Source organism: Heterodontus francisci, chromosome 27 (assembly GCF_036365525.1).
Source record: "Heterodontus francisci isolate sHetFra1 chromosome 27, sHetFra1.hap1, whole genome shotgun sequence".
NCBI classification, from domain to species: Eukaryota; Metazoa; Chordata; class Chondrichthyes; order Heterodontiformes; family Heterodontidae; genus Heterodontus; species Heterodontus francisci.
In genome coordinates this window covers 49,463,541-49,488,106 of record NC_090397.1, presented here as the reverse complement: position 1 = coordinate 49,488,106, position 24,566 = coordinate 49,463,541, and the positions used below count along the sequence as shown (strand labels likewise).

The window sequence follows — 24,566 nt, the reverse complement described above, 5'->3', positions numbered from 1 at the left end:
TTGTTACTTCTTGAAGGAAAAGGAAAATATATGGAACAAAATCAATTGTCTCTTTTCTCATGCAGACCCCCACCTGCCAAGAATGAGGCATATTAATTTTGTCATATGAACATTGATTTTAAACTGTTACTGGAGTGAAGAAACAACTTGTTATAAAAAAATCACCAGACACTTGGCTGGAAAAACATTTGCATACTAACAGATAGCGCTTGGAGAAACAAAGGACTATTCCCTGGTCCACTTAACTCAAAATGGGCTGTGATCACCATACATTGAAGGTGAGGACGCTCACATTCCAGGATGACTGCTAAGATGGCAGAATCCACAAACAGCAATATAGTTCTAAGTCAGAATGGTGTGTGACTTGGAGGGGAACTTGCAGGGGGTGGTGTTCCCATGCATTTGCTGCCCTTGTCCATCTAGTTGGTCGAGGTCATGGGCTTGGAAGGTGCTGTCGAAGGAGCCTTGGTGCATTGCTGCAGTGCATCTTGTAAATGGTACACACTGGTGCCACTGTACGTCGGTGATGGAGGGAGTGAATGTTTGTGAATGGGGTACCAATCAAGTGGGCTGCTTTGTCCTGGATGTTGTCAAGCTTCTTGAGTGTTGTTGGAGCTGCACCCATCCAGGTAAGTGGAGAGTATTCCACCACACTCCTGACTTGTGCCTTGTAGATGGTAGACAGGCTTTGGGGAGTCAGGAGGTGAGTTACTTGCCACAGGATTCCTAGCCTCTGACATGCTGTTGTAGCCACGGTATTTATAAGTCTCCTCCAGTTCAGTTTCTGGTCAATGGTAGCCCCTAGGATGTTGATAGTGGGGGATTCAGAGATGGTAATGCCATTGAATGTTAAAGGGAGAAGGTTAGATTCTCCCTTGTTGGAGATGGACATTGCCTGGCACTTGTGTGGCATGAATGTTACTTACCACTTAATAGCATAAGGCTGGATATTGTCCAGGTCTTTCTGCATTTCTACATGGACTGCTTCTGTATCGAAGGAGTCGCAAATGGTGCTGAACATTGTGCAATCATCAGCGAACATCCCCACTTCTGACCTTATGATTGAAGGAAGGTCATTGATGAGGCAGCTGAAGATGGTTGGGCCTAGGATACTATCTTGAGGAATTCCTGCAGTGATAAACTTGAGCTCAGATGATTGACCTCCAACAACCACAACCATCTTCCTTTGCGCGAGGTATGACTCCAACCAGCGGAGGGTTTTCCCCCTGATTCCCATTGACCAGTTTTGCTATGGCTCCTTGATGCCCTACTCAGTCAAATGCTGCCTTGATGTCAAGAGCAGTCACTCTCACCTCACCTCTTTTATTCATCTCTTTTGTCCATGTCTGAACCAAGGCTGTAATGAGGTCAAGAGCTGAGTGGCCCTGGCATAACCCAAACTGAGCTTCACTGAGCAGGTTATTGCCGAGCAAGTGCTGCTTGATAGCGTTGTCGATGACACCTTCCATCACTTTACTGATAATTGAGAGTTGACTGATTGGGCGGTAATTGGCTGGGTTGGACTTTTGTCCTGCTTTTTGTGTGCAGGACATACCTGGGCAATTTACCACACTTTCAGGTAGATGCCAGTATTGTAGCTGTACTGGAACAGCTTGGCTCGGGTTGCGGCAAGTTCTGGAGCACAGGTCTTCAGTTATATTGCCGGAATATTGTCAGGGCCCATAACCTTTGCAGTATCCAGTGCCTTCAACATTTCTTGATATCAAGTGGAGTGAATCAGATTGGCTGAAGTCTGGCGTCTGTGATGCTGGGGACTTCAGGTGGAGGCCAAGCTGGATCATCAACTCGGCACTTCAGGCTGAAGATTGTTGCAAATGCTTCAGCCTTATCTTTCGCACTGATGTGCTGGGCTTCCCCATCATTGAGGATGGGGATATTTGTGGAGCCTCCTCCTCCAGTTAGTCGTTTAATTGTCCACCACAATTCACGGCTGGATGTGATAGGACTGCAGAGCTTAGATCTGGTCCATTGTTTATGGGTTTGCTTAGCTCTGTCTATCGCATGCTGCTTACGCAGTTTGGCACACAAGTAGTCCCGTGTTGTAGCTTTACCAAGTTGACACCTCATTTTGAAGTATGCCTGGTGCTGCTCCTGGCATGCCCTCCTGCACTCTTCATTGAACCAGGGTTGGTCTCCTGGCTTGATGGTAACGGTAGAGTGGGGGATATGCCGGGCCGTGAGGTTACAGTTTGTGGTTGAGAATAAGTCTGCTGCTGCTGCTGATGGCCCACAGCACCTGCGGATGCCCAGTTTTACATTGCTAGATCCTTGACTGGCTCTCTACTCTGTATCTGCTTTGCTTCAGCTGATCTGCAACAGACACTCCTGAAACCCATGAGCCCCCTTCAAAATTTTACCCTTCTCCTCCAATAAGCTCTTGCATCCTCCTCCCACCCTGGTTAACTTTGTTCGCACTAGGGATGGTGTCCTGATACTGACATGCTGACTGGCACCAATATTTTCAGGACTCCCCTGCCTCCATTCCTGACCTCAGGATTCGGGGGTGGGTCGAAAATTCAGCCCAAGTGTTTCTCTCGGGTCTACACACGAACTAACTTTTGCATTCCAGTAAGCATCTTATAGCTTGCAGCACTCAGCAGTTTTTACTTTACATCAGAAAATGTCTCTTGGCCTCATGAGGTTTGCTGATCAAAAATTTGGTTGTTACAGAAAAAATCTGTATTCTTACATCATGAATTTCTCTAGCACTATTTCTTTAATTATTCTGATTTCTTTAATTTCCGCATTTTCTCAAGACTCTTGGTTCCCCATAACTTCCAGAATGTTTGTGTCTTCTACCATGAAGACACATATAAAGTATTGGTTTAATGGTCTTTGCCATTTCCTGATTCTCCATTTTTGCTTCACCTGTCTGTCTCTGATGGGCTCATGTTTACTTTCACTTAACTCTTTCTATTTACATACCTATAGAAACGTAAACAATCTGTTTTTATGTTCTCTTGCTCGTTGACTCTCATATTCTCTTTTCTTTGTCCTTATCAATTTCTTGGTCCTCCTTTGCTGAATTCCAAATTCCTCCCAATTTTCGAGCTTGTTGCTCTTTTTGGCAAATCCTTTGATTTAATATTATCTTTAACTCCTATTGTCATCCAAACTTGGACAACTTTTTTGCGAGGTTTTTGCACCTTAAAGGAATGCATATTTGTTGAAAATTAAAGATTAATTATTTAAATGCTAGGCACTGCTTGTCCAGCATCATATCTTTTAATGTAGTTTCCCAGAATAAAACCCTAGTTTCATGCTTAACTTAATCACTTTCAAACGCAACATAAAATGCTATCATATTATGGTTACTCTTCCTTCGATGCCCCTTTACTGCACGGTTATTAATTAATTCTTTCTTATTACAAAGTATTAGATCCAAGCTAGCCTGTTCCAAGTTGGTTCCTCGACATACTGATCGAGAAAACTGTCTTGTATACATTCCATGAATTCATCCTCCACAACATTACTGCAAATTTGGTTTACCCAGTGTTGTGTTTTTGTTTCCTTGTACTTACTAAGACTTTGGACATCAAGGCACTAATCACGCATCAGAGATCAGTTAACACTTAAATAATGGGTCCCTTTATTGAGGATAATAGCATGGCATTGCATTGCAAGAGAATATCTGTACATGTCTGGTCTGTTTGATGATCAGCAGCAGACTGAGAGTGAGACTCAGTCACATGGTATGTTTCAGCATTTCCTCTCCAGCAAGGTGTACTGAAAATGTAACCACATCCACATAAAGATGTATTACAACACTCAGTCTATATGGAGATTAAAGTTCCCCATGATTGTTGTTTTACCCTTCTTACGTGCACCTGTAATTCCATGATTTATACTTTTTTGGATTTATAATCTTTCAGATTAATTTTCCTATTTTTCCTTTATGAATTGTTACAAATTTCAGCCAGAAATAGCAGATCTTCATTTTCCATCAGCTCAGTGTACAGACTGGGCAAAAACACTAACTGCACCTCTAGTATGTTAATCCACAGATTATGTTTGTTAATGAGAGTCCCTTCACATCCAATGCTCCATAGTCACTGCACTGCGCTACAGTTAATATAAGGGGGCCTATAAACAACTCCCACCAATGTTTTCTGCCCCTTGATGTTTCTTCGTTCCACCCAAACTGATATTACTTCTTGAGCTAAGATCCTTTCTCTCTACTGTCTTTGTCCCTCCCTTTATTATCAGGGCGAACCCTCCTCCTTTACCATTTTGCCTTTCTCTTTGGAAAGTGAACTATCCTGGAATATTTAGTTCTCAACCTTGACCACTTTGTAACCATATCTCCAAAATGGCTATTAGATCAAGGCTATTAATTACTATCTATGTTATTAATTCATCTGTTTTGTTGTGAATGTTTCTTGCATTCAGATACTGTGCCTTTAGCTTTGATTTTTTCTAATTTTCCCTGATGTTACCTTGGTCACTAATGCCCTGTTACCTTTGTTATTCTTTCTGTCCCTTCCTGACTCACTCTGCTTATTTTTACCTAAAGCTCTGCTCTGGAGCCTCAACAATTCCCTTGCTGATTTGGAATTTACCTTTCCTGAATTCTCCACCTCACCCCCACATCAGTTTAAAGCCCTGTCTCCCACTCTAGTTACTAGATTTTCCAGGACACTGGTTCCAGCTCAATTTAAGTGGAGCCCATCCCAACAGAACAGCTCCCTCTTTCCCCAGTAGTGTTACCTGTGGCCCAGGAAGTGAAACCCCTGCCTCCCACACCACACTTTCAACTACACATTTAATCTGTTTATCCTGACGCTAATTAGTGCGTGGCTCAGGTAACAATCCAGAGATTATTACCTTTGAGGTTCTGCATTTTACTTTGGACTCAAGCTCCTCAAACTCTCTTAGTAGAACATCATTCCTTGTTCTCCCGATGTCATTGGCTCCTACATGGATCACGACAATCGGATCCTCCCCGTTACACTCCAAGTTCATCTCCATCTGTAAGGAGATGTCTTTAATCCTGGTACCAGGCAGACAACACAATCTTTGGAACTCACGCTCGTGGCTGCAAAGAGCAGTATCTATCCCCTGACTATTCTGTCCCCTATCACCACCACATCCCTTTTCACTGCCCTCACTTGAATGGCCTCCTGCATTATGGTATAATGGTCAGTTTGTCCATCCACCCTGCAGTCCCTGTTCTCATCCACACAGATAGCAAGTACCTCATACCTGTTGGTCAAACTCATGGGCTGAGCTGCTCCATCGCTATCTCCTGGATTCCCATACCTGCCTGACATGGAGTCACTCCCTCCTGCCCCTGGAGATCAATTCTCCATTTAACCTAAGGAGTGTGACTGCTTCCTGGAACAAAGTGTCCAGGTAACTCTCCCCCTCACTGCTGCCCTACAATGTTTGCAGCTCGGACTCCAGCTCAACAACTCTAAACTGAATTTCCTCGAGCTGCAGATACTTACTGCAGATATGGTTTTCTGGGATCACAATCCTCTCCAGAAACTCCCACATGCTGCAGTTATTGCTCACCTCCTGCCCGGCCATGACTATCTAACCATATCTATTTATTTATTTGATTAGTTTTTTTTAACTGAATGAATTATTTTTGATTTATTTATTCATTGGTTTATCTAGTTTAAGTTATTAATTTAGTAATTAATTTAAGTAAAGTAACAGCAAGTTACAGTTTCCTAGTTTAGAGAAAAAAACTGTGAAGCTGTAATACTCACCAACCAATCCCCTACTTGCTGTGTTGTGCTGGCATTTTAAAATTCCTGGTGGTTGGGGTTCCCGCCCTCTCCAATCCAACTAGTGACGTATCCCCTCGAATTTACAAGGTTAAGGGGTGATTTGATTGAAGTTTTCAAGATATTAAGGGAACAGATAATGTAGATGGAAAGAAACAATTTCCACTGGTTGGAGAGTCTAGGACGAGGGGGCATAGTCTAAAAATTAAAGCCAGACATTTCAGGACTGAAATTCAGGAACACATCTACACACAATAGGTGGTTGAAGTTTGAAACTCTCTTCAGCAAAAGCAATTGATGCAACATTAATTGTAAATTTTAAATCTGAGATTGATAGCTTGTTGTTAACCAAAGGTATTAAGGGATATTGAGCAAAGGCAGGTATATGGAGTTAGGTCACAGATCAACCATGATCTCATTGAATTGTGGAACAGTCTCGAGGGGCTAAATGGCCTCCTCCTGTTCCAATGTTCCTATGCACAAAGGGAGAGAGCACACAGGTTCTCAGATGCAGTTCTGGAGCTCCTGGTGGAGGAGATCCAGAGGAAGAGGGATTTCATGTAACCGCAGAGGGGAAGGAGGCCACCTCACCCTCTTGTCGATCTCTCCTGCAGCATCTGGTGCTGCTCTGCCTGGCCTCATGTTCTCCTCCCATTCCTGACCCAGACTAAAGAGGAACCCCAGCAAGATGCTGATGATCAAGCACTCCTTTTCTCTGATAAGGTGGTGAAGCACAGGGCTTACTCCTCCTCAGAGAGTTACCAGAATACAGGTTGATAGAGTGTTGATCAAGTCTTGACAAAGGTATAAGAAAGTCTCCCGATGTATTTCTGATGTCCTCTTCACAGTTGCAGCAGCAGTGAACAAGAAATGGTGAGGATCCCTTGCTGGCGTCAACTCCTTTATCATGATGGTATTTTGCAGTAACAGGGGCTAAACCAGTGTTTCATCTCAACACTCCATCTTGACCATCTCCAAGGATCATTAATGCCTGAGCCCATTGCTGAAAATTTCTCCCAGAGATTGATAAGAGTAAAAGTGGCTGCTCGTAGCAGATAGGTCAGTAATCAGAGGACACAGATTTTAGTAAATTGGCAGAAACACCAGAGGGGAGATGAGGAGAATTTGATGATACACAGCATGTTGTTATGATCAGGAATGCACTGCCTGACAGGTTGGTGGAGCAGATTCAATATTAACTTTCAAAAGGAAATTGAATCTATACTTGCTGCCTCTTTCTATGATTGTATAAACTGTGGCGATTGCTGTTGTGATTATTGCAGCTTGTTTTAATCTAATTCCCTTAAACTGCAGCTCGTGTTGCTCGGAATGGAACAATGGAGAACGGGGAACCAGAGACAGAGACTGATTGGGATCAGAACCTTGAAAAACGTGATGCATTTGGGAGAGGAACTTGTTCGAATGGTTGGTTTTATTTGGGTTATTGTTACAAGTTCATCTCCATGGAAAAGATTTGGATAGATGCTGAGGTAAGTCTCTGGAGTCTCCATTGTACGTTATTGGATTTGTTCCTCAGTGTTTCTAAATGTGACCAGACACAGAGAATGAAAGAACATTCTTGTTTGTACCTGGACAGTTCTGATTGACTCAGTGTGTTTCATCACCTGGGTAACATGGTCTACAATGTATTCTATGTTAAACACTGAGGACACTGAACTGTGACATTGAATCCTACAGACAAGGGCCCAGGTTCATCCATGGACTGTGGTGAGGGTGTTATAACTGGTCTGAGTGTCTCTGGATTAGAAAAGAGTAAAATCAGCACAACTCCCTGATCCTGATCACCATCCAGTGAAACTTTCTGCAAAATGCATTGTGTTGAAGTTTGTTGGGGAGAGCGGATCCTGCTCTTCAGATCAAACAGGACAAGGTCACTTTAAAGGATTTACTGTCAGGCTATTGAATGAGCAGATAGTGTAAAAATCCAACACTGTATCTGTTCAGCTAAGTGATTAGACATTTAGAAAACCTGCAAGAAATAATCTGATCTTTGATTAGTCATCTTAATAGGAATTTAACTTGAATGGTTTCCCCAGGTCACTTTCACTGAATGGGTCACTGAATGGTACAAATGTAAAAGGGGTGCAGGAACAAGAGAGACCTGGGGTTCTACATTCACAAATCTTTGAGGTAACAAGACAAAATCCTGGAACTCCCCACAGAACAACATTGTGGGAGTACCTTCACCACACAGACTGCAGTGGTTTAAGAAGTCAGTTCACCACCACATTCTCAAAGACAATTCGGGATGGGCTATCATGCTGGATTTGCCAACGATACCCACTTCCCATGAATGAATTAACATCCACAGCTCACTGGGGTAGAGAATTTAAAATAAAGAAGGAATGGAGTTTTTAAACTCTTCTAAGAGAATTGATTCTCGAAGGTTTTCATATGTGGTTTCTATCTTCAATGCCCGTATCCAAAGATCAGAATTAATTTGCTTCACCCTCTCAAATTCTAAATATGTCTGCCCAGCCAATCTCTGTAAGTTCCGAAACTTCTGACTAACTCATACGCAACGAGAATAGCCTTTTTTGCCCTCTCATAATCTGCAGAAGCCGCATCAAAACGCATGACATTTACTTCATGAGCTCTGCCAACCAAACTGCTTTGCAGAAGCAGTGTTCAACTTTCCTTTGGCCATTTCATCTGTTTGGCTATTTTTTCAAAAGAAATTAAAAATGCCTCATTCCTCGAACTTAGAAACAGCTTGAATAAATTTAAACAACTTTTCACTGGGTCCTGAGCTAAATTCAGTTTCTTCCTGACCTGAATTTTCCCTGGATTTACCCCTCTGTCTTAGTTCCATCTCTTTTAGCCTAAATTCCCTCTCTTCTCTTACACTTTCTCTCCGAAATGCTCTCTCTTTCTCCCGTTCTTCCAGTTCAAGCTTTTTTTTGGTTTCTGACTGAATCCTATGCAATACCACTGCATCACTCTCTGACCTACTACTTTCTTGTACCTCGTATCCCTCTTCTTCTTCTTCTTCTTCCAGATGTTGGACTATTATGTCAATTATCTCTGCTCTTTTGGCACCTAATTTCAATTCTAACTGCAATTCTGCTGCAAGTTCTTTTAGTTTGTTCTTAGTTAAAGTTATCAAGTCACTCAGGGAAACATTCTGCTTTCCCAAAAACTCTGCTGCAACTACTATTGCAATTACGATGGTATAGACTGTACCTTATCAAACAAGAGATCTGGTTCCTTCTATTTCTTCATAATTGACGTTAGATTTAGATCCGAACAATCGAGTTTCTAATTGATATAATCCCAGAGCAATTAATATGATTCCAAATGCGAGCCCTCCAAATTAGTCTGATTCTGATGCCAGATGTGAGCTGCCTAATTAAATATGTGATTCAACCGCGGACGAGCTGCCAATAAAATATACATGTTACGACCTCTCAAGACAAAGCCCCCAATCAAAATATATGATTCTGATTGCAGTGGGAGCAACACACTGTCAATTCAGTCCCGTCATTCCACAGGTCGCATTATAGTTTTAAGAAACTTTATTGCAGTACTTCTTGGTTACATCATCAGCAAAGCAAACAACAACAACACCTGGGCTCTTCTCTCCTCTCCTTCTCTCACCTGAGCAGGGAAATCAAGCCTTTCTTATTGTTCTTCAAACAAATCAGTGACACCCCCTTTATGTTCCCAATTGGTTAACAAACTTTGCAGTTTCTTGGTGTCATGGCTTGATTGGGATACTGCCTTGTCACCTTCCCCTCTAGCAGTTTCTCATCCCCCCTATCTCCTTGGACCATTAGGCTGATTGCTATACAATAGGCTACTATGAAGCAGCTTGCAGCTGTCATGTTAGTTTTTACTTGTTCGTCTACTTCTACTGATAAGCTGTCTGTGCAGCCCTGAAACTATGAAGTCATTTCTGATAAGCTGTCTCTGCAGCTCTGAGGTTAGTTTGTTAGTAGTACATGATTGATTAATTATTTCACCTTAAATGTCCCCATATTATTCTGTCCCCACAGTCCCCCCTTTGATTCTTCAAACACTTTTAATAATCATTCCCTTGATTCCACCTAGGTGCCTTTAATGGTCTCTACTTGTCTAGAAACAGCCTTCAATACCCGGAGGGTTCACACTCAATACGTTGCCTGCTTGTGCCACAGGAGGGGCCCACGGGAGCTCTGTAAAGGCATAAGTTTTGCAGGGGCTTCAGTTACTTGTTTACAACAACACTTAATAAGCAAAAACATCAAATACAGAATTACAATCATTGCTAAAAAGAATTCAGCGTTCAATCACGGGTCGCTCGTTTTACGTGAGAGGCGTGTATCCAGGCTTTCTTTCCTTCGACTTTAACTGCTGACTGGGTGGTCAGTAGCACTTGGAAAGGTCCCTCCCACTTGGCGCCCAAAGGTTCTTTGTGTATTTTCTTCACTTAGACTCAGACTCCCGGGACGATGTCGTGCCCTCCTTCTGGTGGGTCACCCCAAGCTGCCGATACCTGTGATGCGACGGGTTTCTCGGTGTCCCTTTGTCTCCAGATGCCGTCGTCACATATCTTCATCCCTGCTTCTATCCAGGTCCATTTTTCCTCTTTGGAACATTCACTCTGCATCACTTGTAGGTCTTGTGTCAGATGGGACGCATTCAGTTTACATATTTGCGTCCGTGTGTCCGGGGGATCACCCTGCGAGGCGGCTTCCTTGGCTGCCTTGTCGGCTAGGGCATTCCCCTTTGCCTCTATGGTGTTGTCTTTCGTATGGGCTTTACATTTCAAAATAGATACCTTTTGTGGCAATTGCATGACCTCCAGTAAGTCTCGACCTCTTTCCCATTTCGAATAGGTGTACCAGCAGCAGTGAGAAATCCTCTTTTGCGCCACAGCTGACCAAAGTCGTGAGCGACTCCAAAAGCATACCGTGAGTCTGTGTAAACATTAGCTGTCTTCCCCTCTGCTATTCGACATGCTTCCGACAGGGCTCGCAGTTCAGCTTGTTGGGCCGATGTCCCTGAAGGCAGGCATCCCACTTCCACAACTTCATGTAGGGTTGTAACTGCCCATCCTGCTTTCCGTGTACCGTTGTCAACAAAGGATGAGCCGTCTGTGAATAGGATTAAATCTGGGTTGAGCAATGCTTCCTCTGCTGCTAGGGTTACCTCCTCTGTTTCTTCCATAGTCTCCACACAATCATGTTCTTCTTCCTCCCTCTCTTCAGGCCATGGGAGAATAGTCGCCGGATTTACCGGGCTGGCCCGGACGATGTGGAGATTGGGAGCCTCTAGGACTGTTGTCCATCGGGTCCATCTGGCTGCTGTCACTTGGGATACTCTGTTCATAGATAGCAATGTGTGGACTGTGTGCGGACACTTAACAGTTAACTTTTGATCTAATACCAGACCTGCAGTAGCCATTACTGCTTGGCATGTAGCTTCCATAGCTCTTAAACAACTGCCCCATCCTAGGGCGACGGTGTCCAGTCTTTTCGAATAGTATCCAATAGGTCTCTGTTTGTCCCCGTGTTCCTGTGTCAGTATAGCAGTCATATATCTGTCTTTTTCGTGTACAAACAGGGTAAACGGTTTCCCGTTGTCGGTGATTCCCAGGGCTGGCGCTGAGCACAAAGCCCTCTTCAGGTTTTCGAAAGCTTCTTGTTGTTCTTTGGTTAGGGTAACTGATTCTTTAGAGGCCCGCTTTCCTTTCAAGAGATCGGTTAATGGTTGAGCCAGCTGTGTGTAGGAGTCGATTCAGTTTCTGTTGAAGTTACACAAACCCAAAAAGGACCTAAGCTCCTGGATAGTGGTTGGCTGTTTGGCAGCTTGAATGGCGGTGGTCCTGTCCTGGGTGAGTTCCCTTTTTCCTTTCGAAATCTTTTGTCCCAGGTACACGACCTCTCCTTCTGCTATCTGTGCTTTGTCGATACTGGCTTTGTGTCCTTTCTGATGAAGGTGGTCTAGCAGAGTACACAGATCTTGTTCGTGCTGTTCTTCTGTCTCAGAGGCTAACAGGATGTCGTCCACGTACTGAATGACCGTGGAGTACATGGAAGGTAACTCACTCAAATTATTTTGTAGGGCCATATGAAATACCGTGGGGCTGTTGTGGAAACGCTGCGGCAGGCGAGTCCAGGTGTACTGTTGTTGTTGTACAGTAAAGGCGAACCACGGTTGAACTTCGGGTGCCAGTGGCACCGAGCAAAATCCGTTTGCCATATCGATAACAGAGAACCATTCGTGTTCCGGCTTCAGGGCATTAAATACCGTAGAGGGGTCAGCTACCAGAGGGGCCTTTTGATCAATACACTGGTTAGCCTTGCTATAGTCAACAGTAAGCCGCCAGGTCCCGTTTGGCTTCCGTACTGGCCACACAGGGCTGTTTGAGGTACTGTGTGTTTTAACCAGCACGCCTCGTTCCTCTAGCTGTCTAATTATGGGTAGGATTCCTGCAATAGATGTTTGACTGATGGGGTATTGCTTAGTACAGGGCGGAGCGGATCCCGTAAACATTGCCGATTCCATTTGAAGTAGCCCAAAATCGTTCTTATCCTGGGCCCATATTGGGTGTTCCCTCAGCTGCTCTTTCTTCAAACTTCTGATAGACCAAGTTACCTGACCGCCTCCGAAATACAACGAGGAGTTCAGCTGAGCGAGAACGTCCATACCGAGAAGGGCTTGGTCCACCGGACCTACCCAGACCGGTGTCATCAATTCGTGCGGACCAAGATCGATGCGTACGGGCTGGGTCCTCTTAATTACCAACCCATGGCCCCCAGCTGCGTGAACTCCTTTAGTCTTACCATCCATCGGTAGGGAATTTCCGTATTGTTAAGGTAGACACGTTAATTCGGCTCCGGTATCCAATAAGAAGTCAATATCTTGATCACCCACCCTCGCAGTTACATACAATCCATCTTTTCTATTTTCGACTAGCGCTAGGAGAGGCGCCGAAAGGGCGAGGGAGGGTTCCTCTAGTTTTTTGTCGCATCTATTAAGGAGGACACCTCCTTCTGTTGCTGGGGCATCAACCGTTTGAACTCCTCAAAGAGGTCGTTGGCATCAGGGGAGGGAGCTGGTTTGGGTGCCGGGTTGCGTCCTTGGCGTCCTCTGCCTCGTCCTCTCGCTCTACACGCCTTAGCCCAATGGCCTTCCTTCCCGCAGTAATAACAGGGTCCGGGTCGACTAACTTGCTCTTTGTCAGGCTCTTTCGGTACTGGATCCGTCTGCACGGCTCGAAGCTTGACTCCCATATCCCTGTCCAGCTGAGCGCATCTGTTAATTAACTCTGAGTATGTCACTCTTACCGCGTCCCACTCCGGTAGGGTGGCCTTCAGTATTTTAGACAGTTCTGGCTTTAGTCCATCAACAAAAGCGGTTTTTAAGGGTCCAAAACTGGTGTCGCCCAGCTCCTCTGGAGTAGGGTCTACTATCCCTGAGTATTCCACCCAGGTGGATCTGAACCTCTCTTCAAACTCCCGCACTTCCTCGGAGTTCTTCTGCTGACAGGTTGCAACTTTGCTCCAGTCCGTTTTTGCAGGACAAAACTCTCGCAACCACTTGTTAATCGCAGTCCATCCAGCGTCCAGTAGCTGACCTTCTTCACCCAGAGCTATTTGGACCTCTCTCCTTAGCTTTCGGCTCGCTCGCCTGGGCACCATTACGGTCAGAATCTGTACCCCGTCCCATGGATGGAGATTGTTAATTCCCTTCAATCGTTCCAGCTGCTCCCACATTTTCAGACCCCCTTTCTTCGGGTCAGGCAATCTTGTGGACTATTTGTCGATTTTCTTAGGGGAAGCCAGGACGTGTGTCCAGTACATGTTGTGCTCGGCCGCGTGGTGACCTTGCTACCGTTCACAGTCTTCTTTTCCATCTTGACCTTAACGCTTTTCTGTTTAAGGGGAGCTAGTCGCGGAAACGGTAACCCATCATCATTGTCACTTTCTTCACTGGAAGACTCGGCTAGACCTGCTTCACGCAGTTGCATCTTCCGTTGTTCCGTTTGTAACGACTTCAAACTCGGATACAAGTTAGTTGGAGGTGGTCGGCGGGGTTTGCAGAGCTGTCCCGGTTCCTTCGGTTGGGTCGTCTGCTGATCTTGTAGTTGTTTTTTAAGCTCTTTAATTTCAATCTCTAGCCTTTCCTTTTCAGATTGTTTTTCAGCCTCTAGCTTTTCCTTTGCAAGCTTTTCAATTTTCAGTTGTTCGCAGACCGCCTTCAATTGATCCTTTGCACTCATTGGGTTGCGATCACATTGGGCTTGTCGCATAATCTCATTGCGCTGCCGAATCTGGCCCATTACGGCTAGGGACCATTGGGTCCGTTCTTTATCCTTTAAACGTGTTGTTTTTCCCCAGATTCTCTTTATATCTTCTGGGGACCACTGTCCCGTGGAGGTGCCATATTTTTGCCCAATTTCGGTGTACGCTTTCGCCAGATTAAACTGTTGCTCTTCATATTCTTTCAACTGCCGAAGTATTTCATCTTTGGGAACGTCAGGTGGGGCCCACCCACCTTTGATGGTAGTTGGTAACTGTCGGTTGCCTTCGTCTGTCGTTTTATCCATTCAGGTAGGGAAGTAGGTCTCGAGCCGTCAGGCTTTTCGCCAAGTAGGTATTTCGTCAAATACCGCCAAGTTAGACGTCGGGAAAGAGGGTCTCGAGCAGCACAAGAAAGGGTATTTCCGTCAAATACCGCCAAGTTCGGGATCGCGTGGCAGGGAACCGAAATTTAGACAACGACCAAGGACTTTTAACATAAAGAGGAGTCTTTACCTCTGGGGGCGCCGATAGGTCCGATGTCTGTGGCTTCAGTCTTTATCCTCCAGCGATCCTGCCGACTACGTCAAGTTGTTGGATCCCATTAGTTACACAAAGAGAGACGAAGTCCGACTGCAGCTTTAAGAAACTTTATTGCAGTACTTCTTGGTTACATCATCAGCAAAGCAAACAACAACACCTGGGCTCTTCTCTCCTCTCCTTCTCTCACCTGAACAGGGAAATCAAACCTTTCTTATAGTTCTTCATACACATCAGTGACACCCCCTTTATGTTCCCAATTGGATAACAAACTTTGCAGTTTCTTGGTGTCATGGCCTGATTGGGGAACTGCCTCGTCACCTTCCCCTCTAGCAGTTTCTCATTCCCCCTATCTCCTTGGACCGTTAGGCTGATTGCTATACAATAGGCTACTATGAAGCAGCTTGCAGCTGTCCTGTTAGTTTTTGCTTGTGAGTCTACTTCTACTGATAAGCTGTCTGTGCAGCCCTGAAACTATGAAGTCATTTCTGATAAGCTGTCTCTGCAGCTCCGAGGTTAGTTTGTTAGTAGTACATGATTGATTGATTATTTCACCTTAAATGTCCCCATATTATTCTGTCCCCACATATATCTTTAAGCTTTCAGCAGCAGCTGAATTGAATCAATCTAGTAACCCCCGAATGCGACGAACCAAACCAGGTATCTTTAGATATCAACAAATTAGCGATTTATTTAAAAAAACTAAAATTTTAAACATTACGAAGATAAACCATTAACTAAAGACCTTATAACTTCTTATTTAAAAAAAAATAGCTCCCACATTCACATACATATACTCAAACTGACAGTAGTTTGATTTTTCATTAACTGCCCAGCAAAATGGAGAAAAACAATAAAGTCTTTGCAGATTACACTTCCGACGAATGGTCTTCTGATACAACACAGTCCAAGTTCACTTGTAGTCTTCCAAGATCCGATCAATTCGAATATCTTTCCAGAGATGGGAATTCAACAGATAAATTCAGCAGTTCAGTTCAGCAGATCAGAGATTAAACTCTTCTTTTTCCAGCAATGAACACAGTAGATCAAAGAACAAAGAACAAAGAAAATTACAGCACAGGAACAGGCCCTTCGGCCCTCCAAGCCTGTGCTGATCCAGATCCTCTATCTAAACATGTCGCCTATTTTCTAAGGGTCTGTATCTCTTTGCTTCCTGCCCATTCATGTATCTGTCTAGATACATCTTAAAAGACGCTATCGTGCCCGCGTCTACCACCTCCGCTGGCAAATAATTGGTTATTTCTTTAAGAAACTAATCTGGCTTGAAGCCTTTTTAGAATTTTGAGAGAGAAACTACACAAATTGACTTAGAGCGCTCTCCTTTCTTCCTTGAGCTGGCACAGCTGTCTGTCTCTGCTGAACCAGTTTTTTGCCAGCCAGTTTCAATGGCAAAATGGGTACATTTGAAAGCTGTTCTCCCTCTCTGTAGATTGTTGCCAGGAAACCAGAATGCACTTTGGCTTACAGTCTCGGAAGCTGGCTGCCTTAAAAAAGTACTGATCATTTACAGCCTTAAAGGCACACCACTATATTTCCTGAGGAGCAAAAAAAACAAAGGATTATGATATATGATAAATTTGTTCTTGTGGGCATGGTCACTTTTCAGTGACATGGGCTCCAATGACTGTCAACATCTGTATTGAAAGCAGCTGTATGGATAAAGGTTGGGGGGAACAGGAAACGATGCCAGATAGCACCCAGAACATTCGACCACAAGCCCTGCCCAGTGTCAGCTGATGCTTAGAAGCTGCTGAAACTTCAGTCTGGTGGGTTGAAGCCATTGAAGCGACAATGAGATTGTTTCCTAGTAACCAGTGCCAGTGTTCCACTAGTCACTTAATCCACAGTGAAGTTTGGAGTCTATCCATAATGGGATCCCATCGACATATAACAGCAGGTTGTATATTTTATTGCTCACATTGAGCAAAAGATCAGAATGTTTCAACATTAAACATAATACACAGGATGAACAACAAATGGTCTGTTTTTATTTTTATTTAAAGCTTTATTGCCAAGCACTGGCTCCAGGTGGCCATCTTGCCTCGATACATTCAAAAGTACAGAACGAATTTATCGGACAGGTTATACATGCAACAGATTCATCAGATCCTGAGACTTGGATTGGTTGGAATGACATATACACGGTAACGTTGTCTGAGTTGTTAAAATGATAGAATCATCCAGTGCATAAGGAGGCCATTTGGCCAATGTTGTTTGTGCTGGCTCTTTGAAAAACCTCTCCAGTTTAGTCTCACACCCCAGTTTTTTCACCAAATCCAGAAAATAGTCCTCTTCAAGTACACATCCAATTTTGAAAGTTCCTGTGGAATCAGTTTCCATCACAGTTGATATCGTCTACATGGACTTCAGTAAGGCTTTTAATAAGGCCCCTCATGGGAGGTTGGCTAAGAAGGTAAGAGCCCATGGGATCCACAACAATTTGGCAAATTGGATCCAAAATTGGCTTAGTGGCAGGAAACAGTGGGTAATGGTCAAGGGTTATTTTTGCGAGTGAAAGTCTGTGACCAGTGTTGTACCGCAGGGATCAGTGCTGGGATCCTTGCTGTTGTAGTGTACATTAATGATTTCGATGTGAATATAGAAGGTATAATCAATAAATTCGCAGATGACATGAAAATTGGTGGTGTTGTAAATAGTGAGGAGGAAAGCCTTAGATTACAGGATGATATAGATGGGCTGGTAAGATGGGCGGAGCAGTGGCAAATGGAATTTACTCCTGAGAAGTGTGAGGTGATGCATTTTGGGAGGACTAACAAGGCAAGGGAATATACAATGGATTGTAGGACCCTAGGAAGTACAGAGGTTCAGAGGGACCTTGGTGTACTTGTCCATAGATCACTGAAGACAGCAGTAAAGGTAGATAAGGTGGTTAGGAAGGCATATGGGATACTTGCTTTTATTAGCCGAGGCATAGAATATAAGAGCAGGGAGGTTATGATGGAGCTGTATAAAATACTAGTTAGGCCACAGCTGGAGTACTGTGTACAGTGCTGGGCACCACTACAGGAAGGATGTGATTGCATTTAAGAGGGTGCAGAGGAGATTCACCAGGATGTTGCCTGGGCTGGAGCATTTCAGCTATGAAGAGAGACTGAAAAGGCTAGGGTTGTTTTCCTTAGAGCAGAGAAGGCTGAAGGGTGACATGATTGAGGTATACAAAATTATGAGGGGCATTGATAGGATAGATAAGAAGAAATTTTTTCCCTTAGCGGAGGTGTCAATAACCAGGGAGCACAAAGTTAAGGTAAGGGGTAGGAGGTTTAGAGGGGATTTGAGGAAAATTGTTTCACTCAGAGGGTGGTTGGAATCTGGAACGCACTGCCTGAAGAGGTGGTAGAGGCAGGAACCCTCACAACATTTAAGAAGTATTTAGATGAGCACTTGAAAAGCCATAGCATACAAGGCTACGGGCCAAATGCTGGAAAATGGGATTAGAATAGTTAGGTGCTTGATGGCCGGCACAGACACGATGGGCCGAAGTGTCTGTTTCTGTGCTGTATAACTCTATGACTCTACGACCGTATCACCCTTTCAGGTAGAATACAGATCTTAACAATCCATGTGTGAAGACATTTCTCCCTCGTTTCTCCTTTGGTTCTTTTGCCAAATATTTTAATTCTATGACCTCCAGTTAACAATCTACTTACCAGAGGAAACAATTTTCTGCTCTTGCTCCAACAACACCTCCCATAATTTTTAATATCTCTATTAGGTCTCCCCTTAATCTTTTCTGCTCTAAGGAGAACAATCCCAGCTTCTCCAATCCCTCCACATAATTGCAACAACACAAAACAATGTAACTGAGCTCCTACATTCCTGGTAAATCTCCTCTGTACCTTCACCAGGGACTTGACATTCAGGTTTGGTGCCCAAAATTGTACAGAATCCTTCAGATAAGGCTGAACCAGAGAGTTTGTAAAGATTAAACATAACTTTCTTGTTTTTATATTCAATATCCCGTTTACAAGGCCATATATCTCATATAATTTCTTAACCACTTATCAACTTGCCCTGTCACATTCAAGGAAGTGAAATCATACTCTCCATCCCCAAGTCCAAGTCATTTATATACAGGAAAATAATGGTCCCAATAATTAGCTCTGCACATTCCTATCCAGCCAGAAGAACATCAGTTTACCATTTCTCTCTGCATCCTACTCCTTTACCAATTAGGTACCCAAATTATTACCATTGTTTCTTTAATACCATGTGCCTCTATTTTCCAAACAAGTCTGTTATGAGGTACTTTACTACCTTTTGAAGATCCACATGTAAAACATCTACTGTACTATCTTCATTAACCCTCTCTGTTTCTTCATCAAAAAATTCCAACTGGTTAGTCAGACGTAATTTGCCTCTAACAAATCCATGTTGGATGTTCCTTACTAACCCATGCTTCTCCAAGTGAGTATTAATTATGCCCTTGACAATGGTCTCCAGTAGTTTTCCCACCACTGACATTGACCTGCAGTTACCAGGTTTATTCTTCTCTTCCTGTTTGAACAGGGATGTAACATTTGTCATCCTCCAGACCTCTGGCATCACTCCATTATCCAAGGATGATTGAAAGATTATGGCCAGAGTTTCTACTATCCCCTTCCTATCTTCCCTCAGCAACCTTAGATGCATCTCTTTTGAACTGGCTGCCTTGTTAACTTTGAGTGACGACAACCCATTTAGCACCTCCTGTCTATTTTTATCCTATCCTCTAGCCCTACTCCCTCTTCTCTACACCAACATTAACTTCATCCTCTTCTTTTGTGAAGACAAATGCAAAGTATTCATTCGGTACCTTAGTCTTGTCCTTTATCACACAAGAGGATTCCTTTTTGTCCCTTATCAGTCCTGCCATTCCTTTAACTACCCTCTTACAATTTATGTTTCATCTTTGATTTTTCTTTGTCAATTTCCATAACTACTTTAAACCTAATCCCTCCTAGTCTGCTTGGTGGTCACCCATTCCCTCTATTCCTGAACTCTATGGCACGATCAGCTCCTGAAACGTGCAATCCATAAGACTATCAGCTTCCTGTGTGCACTGAAGTGACACCAACCACCTGGAAGCTCAGAAACTTTGAGCTTGAGCAATTGGTGACACTACCTGCATATGTGGTTTTCCAGGACAGACCAAATGTTCAGGAGTTCCCACATGACACAGAATGTGGATGCGGCAGGTCCCAGCTGTCCTTATGGCTTTTAGCTTTGAGGCTGTTTAACTGTTCAGTTCATATTTGTTACATCACCAATTGTTTATTGTAACTGAAATACACATTTTTAAATGACGATATTCCTTCTCTCTCAAAGGAATGGAGTTTCACTTGGACTGATGGAACTTTCGTGAATTTCAATCAATGGCAAACCGGACAACCCGATAATGGAAATGGAAGGAATGAGGACTGTATTCATGTTAATTATCGTGAGTTGAACCAAGTGTGACAGAAACAGTGGGCAGAATTTTGTGGCGAGACTGCAGGTCCTGATATCGGGGCTGGAACCGAGTGCTGCTTCCTTTTATGTGTTGAGCAGCTGGCCGCAAATGATCTTACAGCGCCAGGCAATTAACACTGGGGAGGCACGTGGGCCGACCACTCACAGTGTAGAGGCAGGAAGTGAGGCAGCGGTGGTGGTGTCAGCTGATGTCATGCCAGGTGTTGGCAACATATTTAAAGGGCTGCCGGCCCTGCATTCAGTGTTGACTCTCTCGCAAACTTTTTTTATATTTGTTCATGGAATGTGGGCATCGCTGGCTGGGCCAGCATTTATTGCCCATCCCTCATTGCCCTTAAGATGTTGGTGGTGAGCTGCCTTCTTGAACTGCTGCAGTCCTTGAGATGTAGGTTCACCCACAGTGCTGTTAGGAAGGGAGCTCCAGGATTTTGACCCAGCGACAGTGAAGGAACGGCGATATAGTTCCAAGTCAGGATGTTGTGTGGCTTGGAGGAGAACTTGCTGGTGGTGGTCTTCCTATGCATCTGCTGCCTTTGTCCTTTCAGATGGTAGAGGTCGCGGGTTTGGAAGGTGCTGTCGAAGGAGCCTTGCTGCGTTGCTGCAATGTATCTTGTAGATGGTATACACTGCTGCCACTGTGCCTCGGTAGTGAAGGGAGTGAATGTTGAAGGTGCCAGTCAAGTGGGCTGCTTTGTCCAGGGTTGTGTCGAGCTTCTTGAGTGCTGCTGGAACTGCATTCATCCAGGCAAGTGGAGAATATTCCATCACACTCCTGACTTGTAGTTGGTGAACAGGCACTGGGGAGTCAGGAGGTGAGTTACTCAGTGCAGAATTCCCAACCTCCTACAGACTTCCTCCCAGCTCCTACAGTATGCTCACAAGTCTGTTGTGTGGCACTTATCAAATATCTTTTGAAAGTCCATGTACACCGCATCAACAGCATTGCTCTCATCAACCCTCTCTGTTACCTCCTCAAAAAATTCCAGCAAGTTAGTTAAACATGATTTTCGCTTAAGAAATCCATGCTGGCATTCCTTAATTAACCCGCATTTGTCCACATGACTATTCATTTTGTCCGGAATTATTTTTTCTAGATGTTTCCCCACCATCAAAGTTAAACTGACTGACCTATAGCAAGAGTGTAAAGTTTGCAATTCTCCAGTCCTCTGGCAACACCTCCAAGTCTAAGGAAGACTGAAAAATTATGGCCAGTGCCTCTGCAATTTCCACCCTCACTTCCCTCAGTACCCTTGAATGCATCTCTTCCGGTCATAGAATCATAGAATCATAGAGTTATACAGCACAGAAAAAAGCCCTTCGGCCCATCGTGCATCAAGCACCTAACGATTCTAATCCCATTTTACAACACTTGGCCCGTAGCCTTGTATGCTATGGCTTTTCAAGTGCTCATCTAAATACTTCTTAAATGTTGTGAGGGTTCCTGCCTCTACCACCTCTTCAGGCAGTGCGTTCCAGATTCCAACCACCCTCTGAGTGAAAAATGTATCCTCAAATCCCCTCTAAACCTCCTGCCCCTTACCTTAAATCTATTCCCCTTGGGTATTGACCCCTCCACTAAGGGAAAAAGTTTCTTCCTATCTAACCTATCAATGTCCCTCATAATTTTGTATACCTCAATCATATCCCCCCTCATCCTTCTCTGTTCGAAGGAAAACAACCCTAGCCTTTTCAGTCTCTCTTCATAGCTGAAATGCTCCAGCCCAGGCAACATCCTGGTGAATCTCCTCTGCACCCTCTCTAATGCAATCACATCCTTCCTATAGTGTGGTCCCCAAAGCTGTACACAGTACTCCAGCTGTGTCCTAACTAGCATTTTATACAGCTCCATCATAACCTCCCTGCTCTTATATTCTATGCCTTGGCTAATAAAGGCAAGTATCCCATATGCCTTCCTAACCACCTTATCTACCTTTACTGCTGCCTTCGGTGATCTATGAACAAGTACACCAAGGTCCCTCTGACCCTCTGTACTTCCTAGGGCGGCACAGTGGCGCAGTGGTTAGCACTGCAGCCTCACAGCTCCAGCGACCCAGGTTCAATTCTGGGTACTGCCTGTGTGGAGTTTGCAAGTTCTCCCTGTGTCTGTGTGGGTTTTCTCCGGGTGCTCCAGTTTCCTCCCACAGCCAAAAGACTTGCAGGTTGGTCGGTAAATTGGCCATTATAAATTGCCCCTAGTATAGGTAGGTGGTAGGGAAATATAGGGACAGGTGGGGATGCAGTAGGAATATGGGATTAGTGTAGGATTCGTATAAATGGGTGATTGATGGTCGAAACAGACTCGGTGGGCCGAAGGGCCTGTTTCAGTGCTGTATCTCAAAATAAATAAATATTCCCTTGCCTTGTTAGTCCTCCCAAAATGCATCACCTCACACTTCGCAGGAGTAAATGCCATTTGCCACTGCTCCGCCCATCTTACCAGCCCATTCATAGTGTCCTGTAATCTAAGGCTTTCCTCCTCACTATTTACGACACCAGCAATTTTCGTGTCATCTGGGAATTTACTGATCATACCTCCTATATTCACGTCTAACTCATTAACGTACACTACAAACAGCAAGGGTCCCAGCACTGATCCCTGTGGTACCGGTCTGAGTGCTTTATCCCCTTTAAGTACAGACAACATATCTAATAGGTCCTCCTTATCAATTGTAAGCCCTTCTAGTGTCTGAATTACCTTCTCTTTCACCATTGCCTGGGTTGCATCTTCTTCCTTGATAAAGACAGATGCAAAGTATTCATTTTATACCTCAGCTATGTCCTCTGCCTCCATGTGTAAATCCCTTTTATGGTCCCGAATTGGCCCCACTCCTCCTTTTACCACCCTTTTACTATTTATAAGTCTTTGGAAAACTTTAGGATTTCCTTTGATGCTAGCTGCCAGTTTCTTTTCATGCTCTCTCTGTGCTTCTCTTATTTGTTTTTTTTTCACTTCCCCTCTGGACCTTCTATGTTCAGCCTGGTTCTCAATACTATTTCCTACTTGGTACCTGTCATAAGCATACTTTATCTTCTTTATCTTCATCTCTATCTATTTTGTCATCCAGGGAGCTCTGGATTTGTTTGCCCTATATTTCCCCTTCGAGGGAACATACCTTAATTGAATCCAAACTGTCTCTTCTTTGAAGGTAGTCCATTGTTCAGCTACTGGTTTTCCTGCCAACTTTTGACTCCAATTTATTCACCCCAGCTCCATTCTTACCGCACTGAATTTGGCTTTTCCCAGTTAATTATTATTACTCTAGATTGCTCTTTGTCCTTTTCCATAGTCAGCCTAAACCTTATGATACAATGATCATTATCCCCTAAATGCTCTCCTACTGATACTTTGCCCACCTCATTACCAAGAAGCAGGTCTAGCAGTGCCTCCTTTCTCATTGGACTGGAAACATAGAAACCTTTCCTGAACACACTCTAGGAACTCTTGGCCCCTCCCTATCCTTTACACTACTACTATCCCAGTCTATGTTTGGATAATTAAAGCCACATATTATAACAACCCTATAACCTTTGCACCTCTCTGTAATTTCTTTGCCAATTGGTTCCTCCGCGTCCTTCCCACTAGCTGGTGGCCTATAGACAACATCAAGCAATGTAACTGCATTCCCTCCAATCTGAGCTCCCTCTCAGGTTCCCAATCCCTTGTCAACCTAGTTTAAACCCTCCCCAACAGCACTAGAAAATCCCCCTGTGAGGATATTAGTCCCAGTCCTGCTAAGATGCAACCTGTCCATCTTGCACAGGTCCCACCTGCCCCAGAACTGGTCTCAATGCCTCAAAAATCTGATGCCCTCCCTCCTACACCAGTTCTCCAGCCTTGTGTTCAATTGCTCAATTCTCCTATTCTTATGCTCACGTGCACGTGGGCCTGGGAGTAATCCTGAGATTACTGCTTTTGAGGTCCTGCCTTTTAATTTCCTTCCTAGCTCCCTAAAATCTGCTTTCAGACCCTCATCCCCTTCCTACCTATGTCACTGGTGCCAACCTGGACCACGACCTCTGGCTGTTCACCCTCCCCCAAAAGAATGTCCTGTAGCCGTTCCGTGACATCCTTGACCCTGGCACCAGGGAGGCAACACACCATCCTGGAGTCCCGCCTACGGCCGCAGAAATGCCTGTTCCCCTAACTAATGAATCCCCTATCAATACTGCTCTTCTATCCTTCTTCCTCCTCTCCTGTGCAGCTGTGCCACTTGTGGTGCCACAAACTTGGCTCTGACTGCACTCCTCTGAGGACCCATCGCCCTCACCAGTATCCAAAACGGAAAACTGATTAGTAAGCCAGATCGTTTCAGCGAACTCCTGCATAACCTGCCTGGTTCTCTTAGACTGCCTGACGGTCACCCAGTCCCTATCTGCCTGCACCTATATGCTCCTAAGCTGTGATGTGACCACCGCCCTTAACATGCTTTCCATGTAGTGCGATGCCTCGCGGACGCACCACAGTGACTCCAGTCACCACTTGAGTTCCAAAACGCAGAGCTCAAGCTTGTGCAGCCAGTGACACTTTCTGCAGATA

The 24,566-nt window shown here is 44.3% G+C and overlaps 1 protein-coding gene across 1 annotated transcript in view; it reads left to right on the top strand.

The window, feature by feature from the left end:
* LOC137385017 (lectin-like) overlaps positions 1 to 24,566 on the top strand; it is a 40,445-nt gene that overhangs the window by 1,396 nt on the left and 14,483 nt on the right. The window contains exons 3-5 of the mRNA XM_068059755.1: positions 7,068 to 7,243; positions 16,564 to 16,704; positions 19,886 to 19,997. Coding sequence (XP_067915856.1) covers positions 7,068 to 7,243; positions 16,564 to 16,704; positions 19,886 to 19,997 — 429 coding nt within the window. The remainder of the gene's footprint in view (positions 1 to 7,067; positions 7,244 to 16,563; positions 16,705 to 19,885; positions 19,998 to 24,566) is intronic.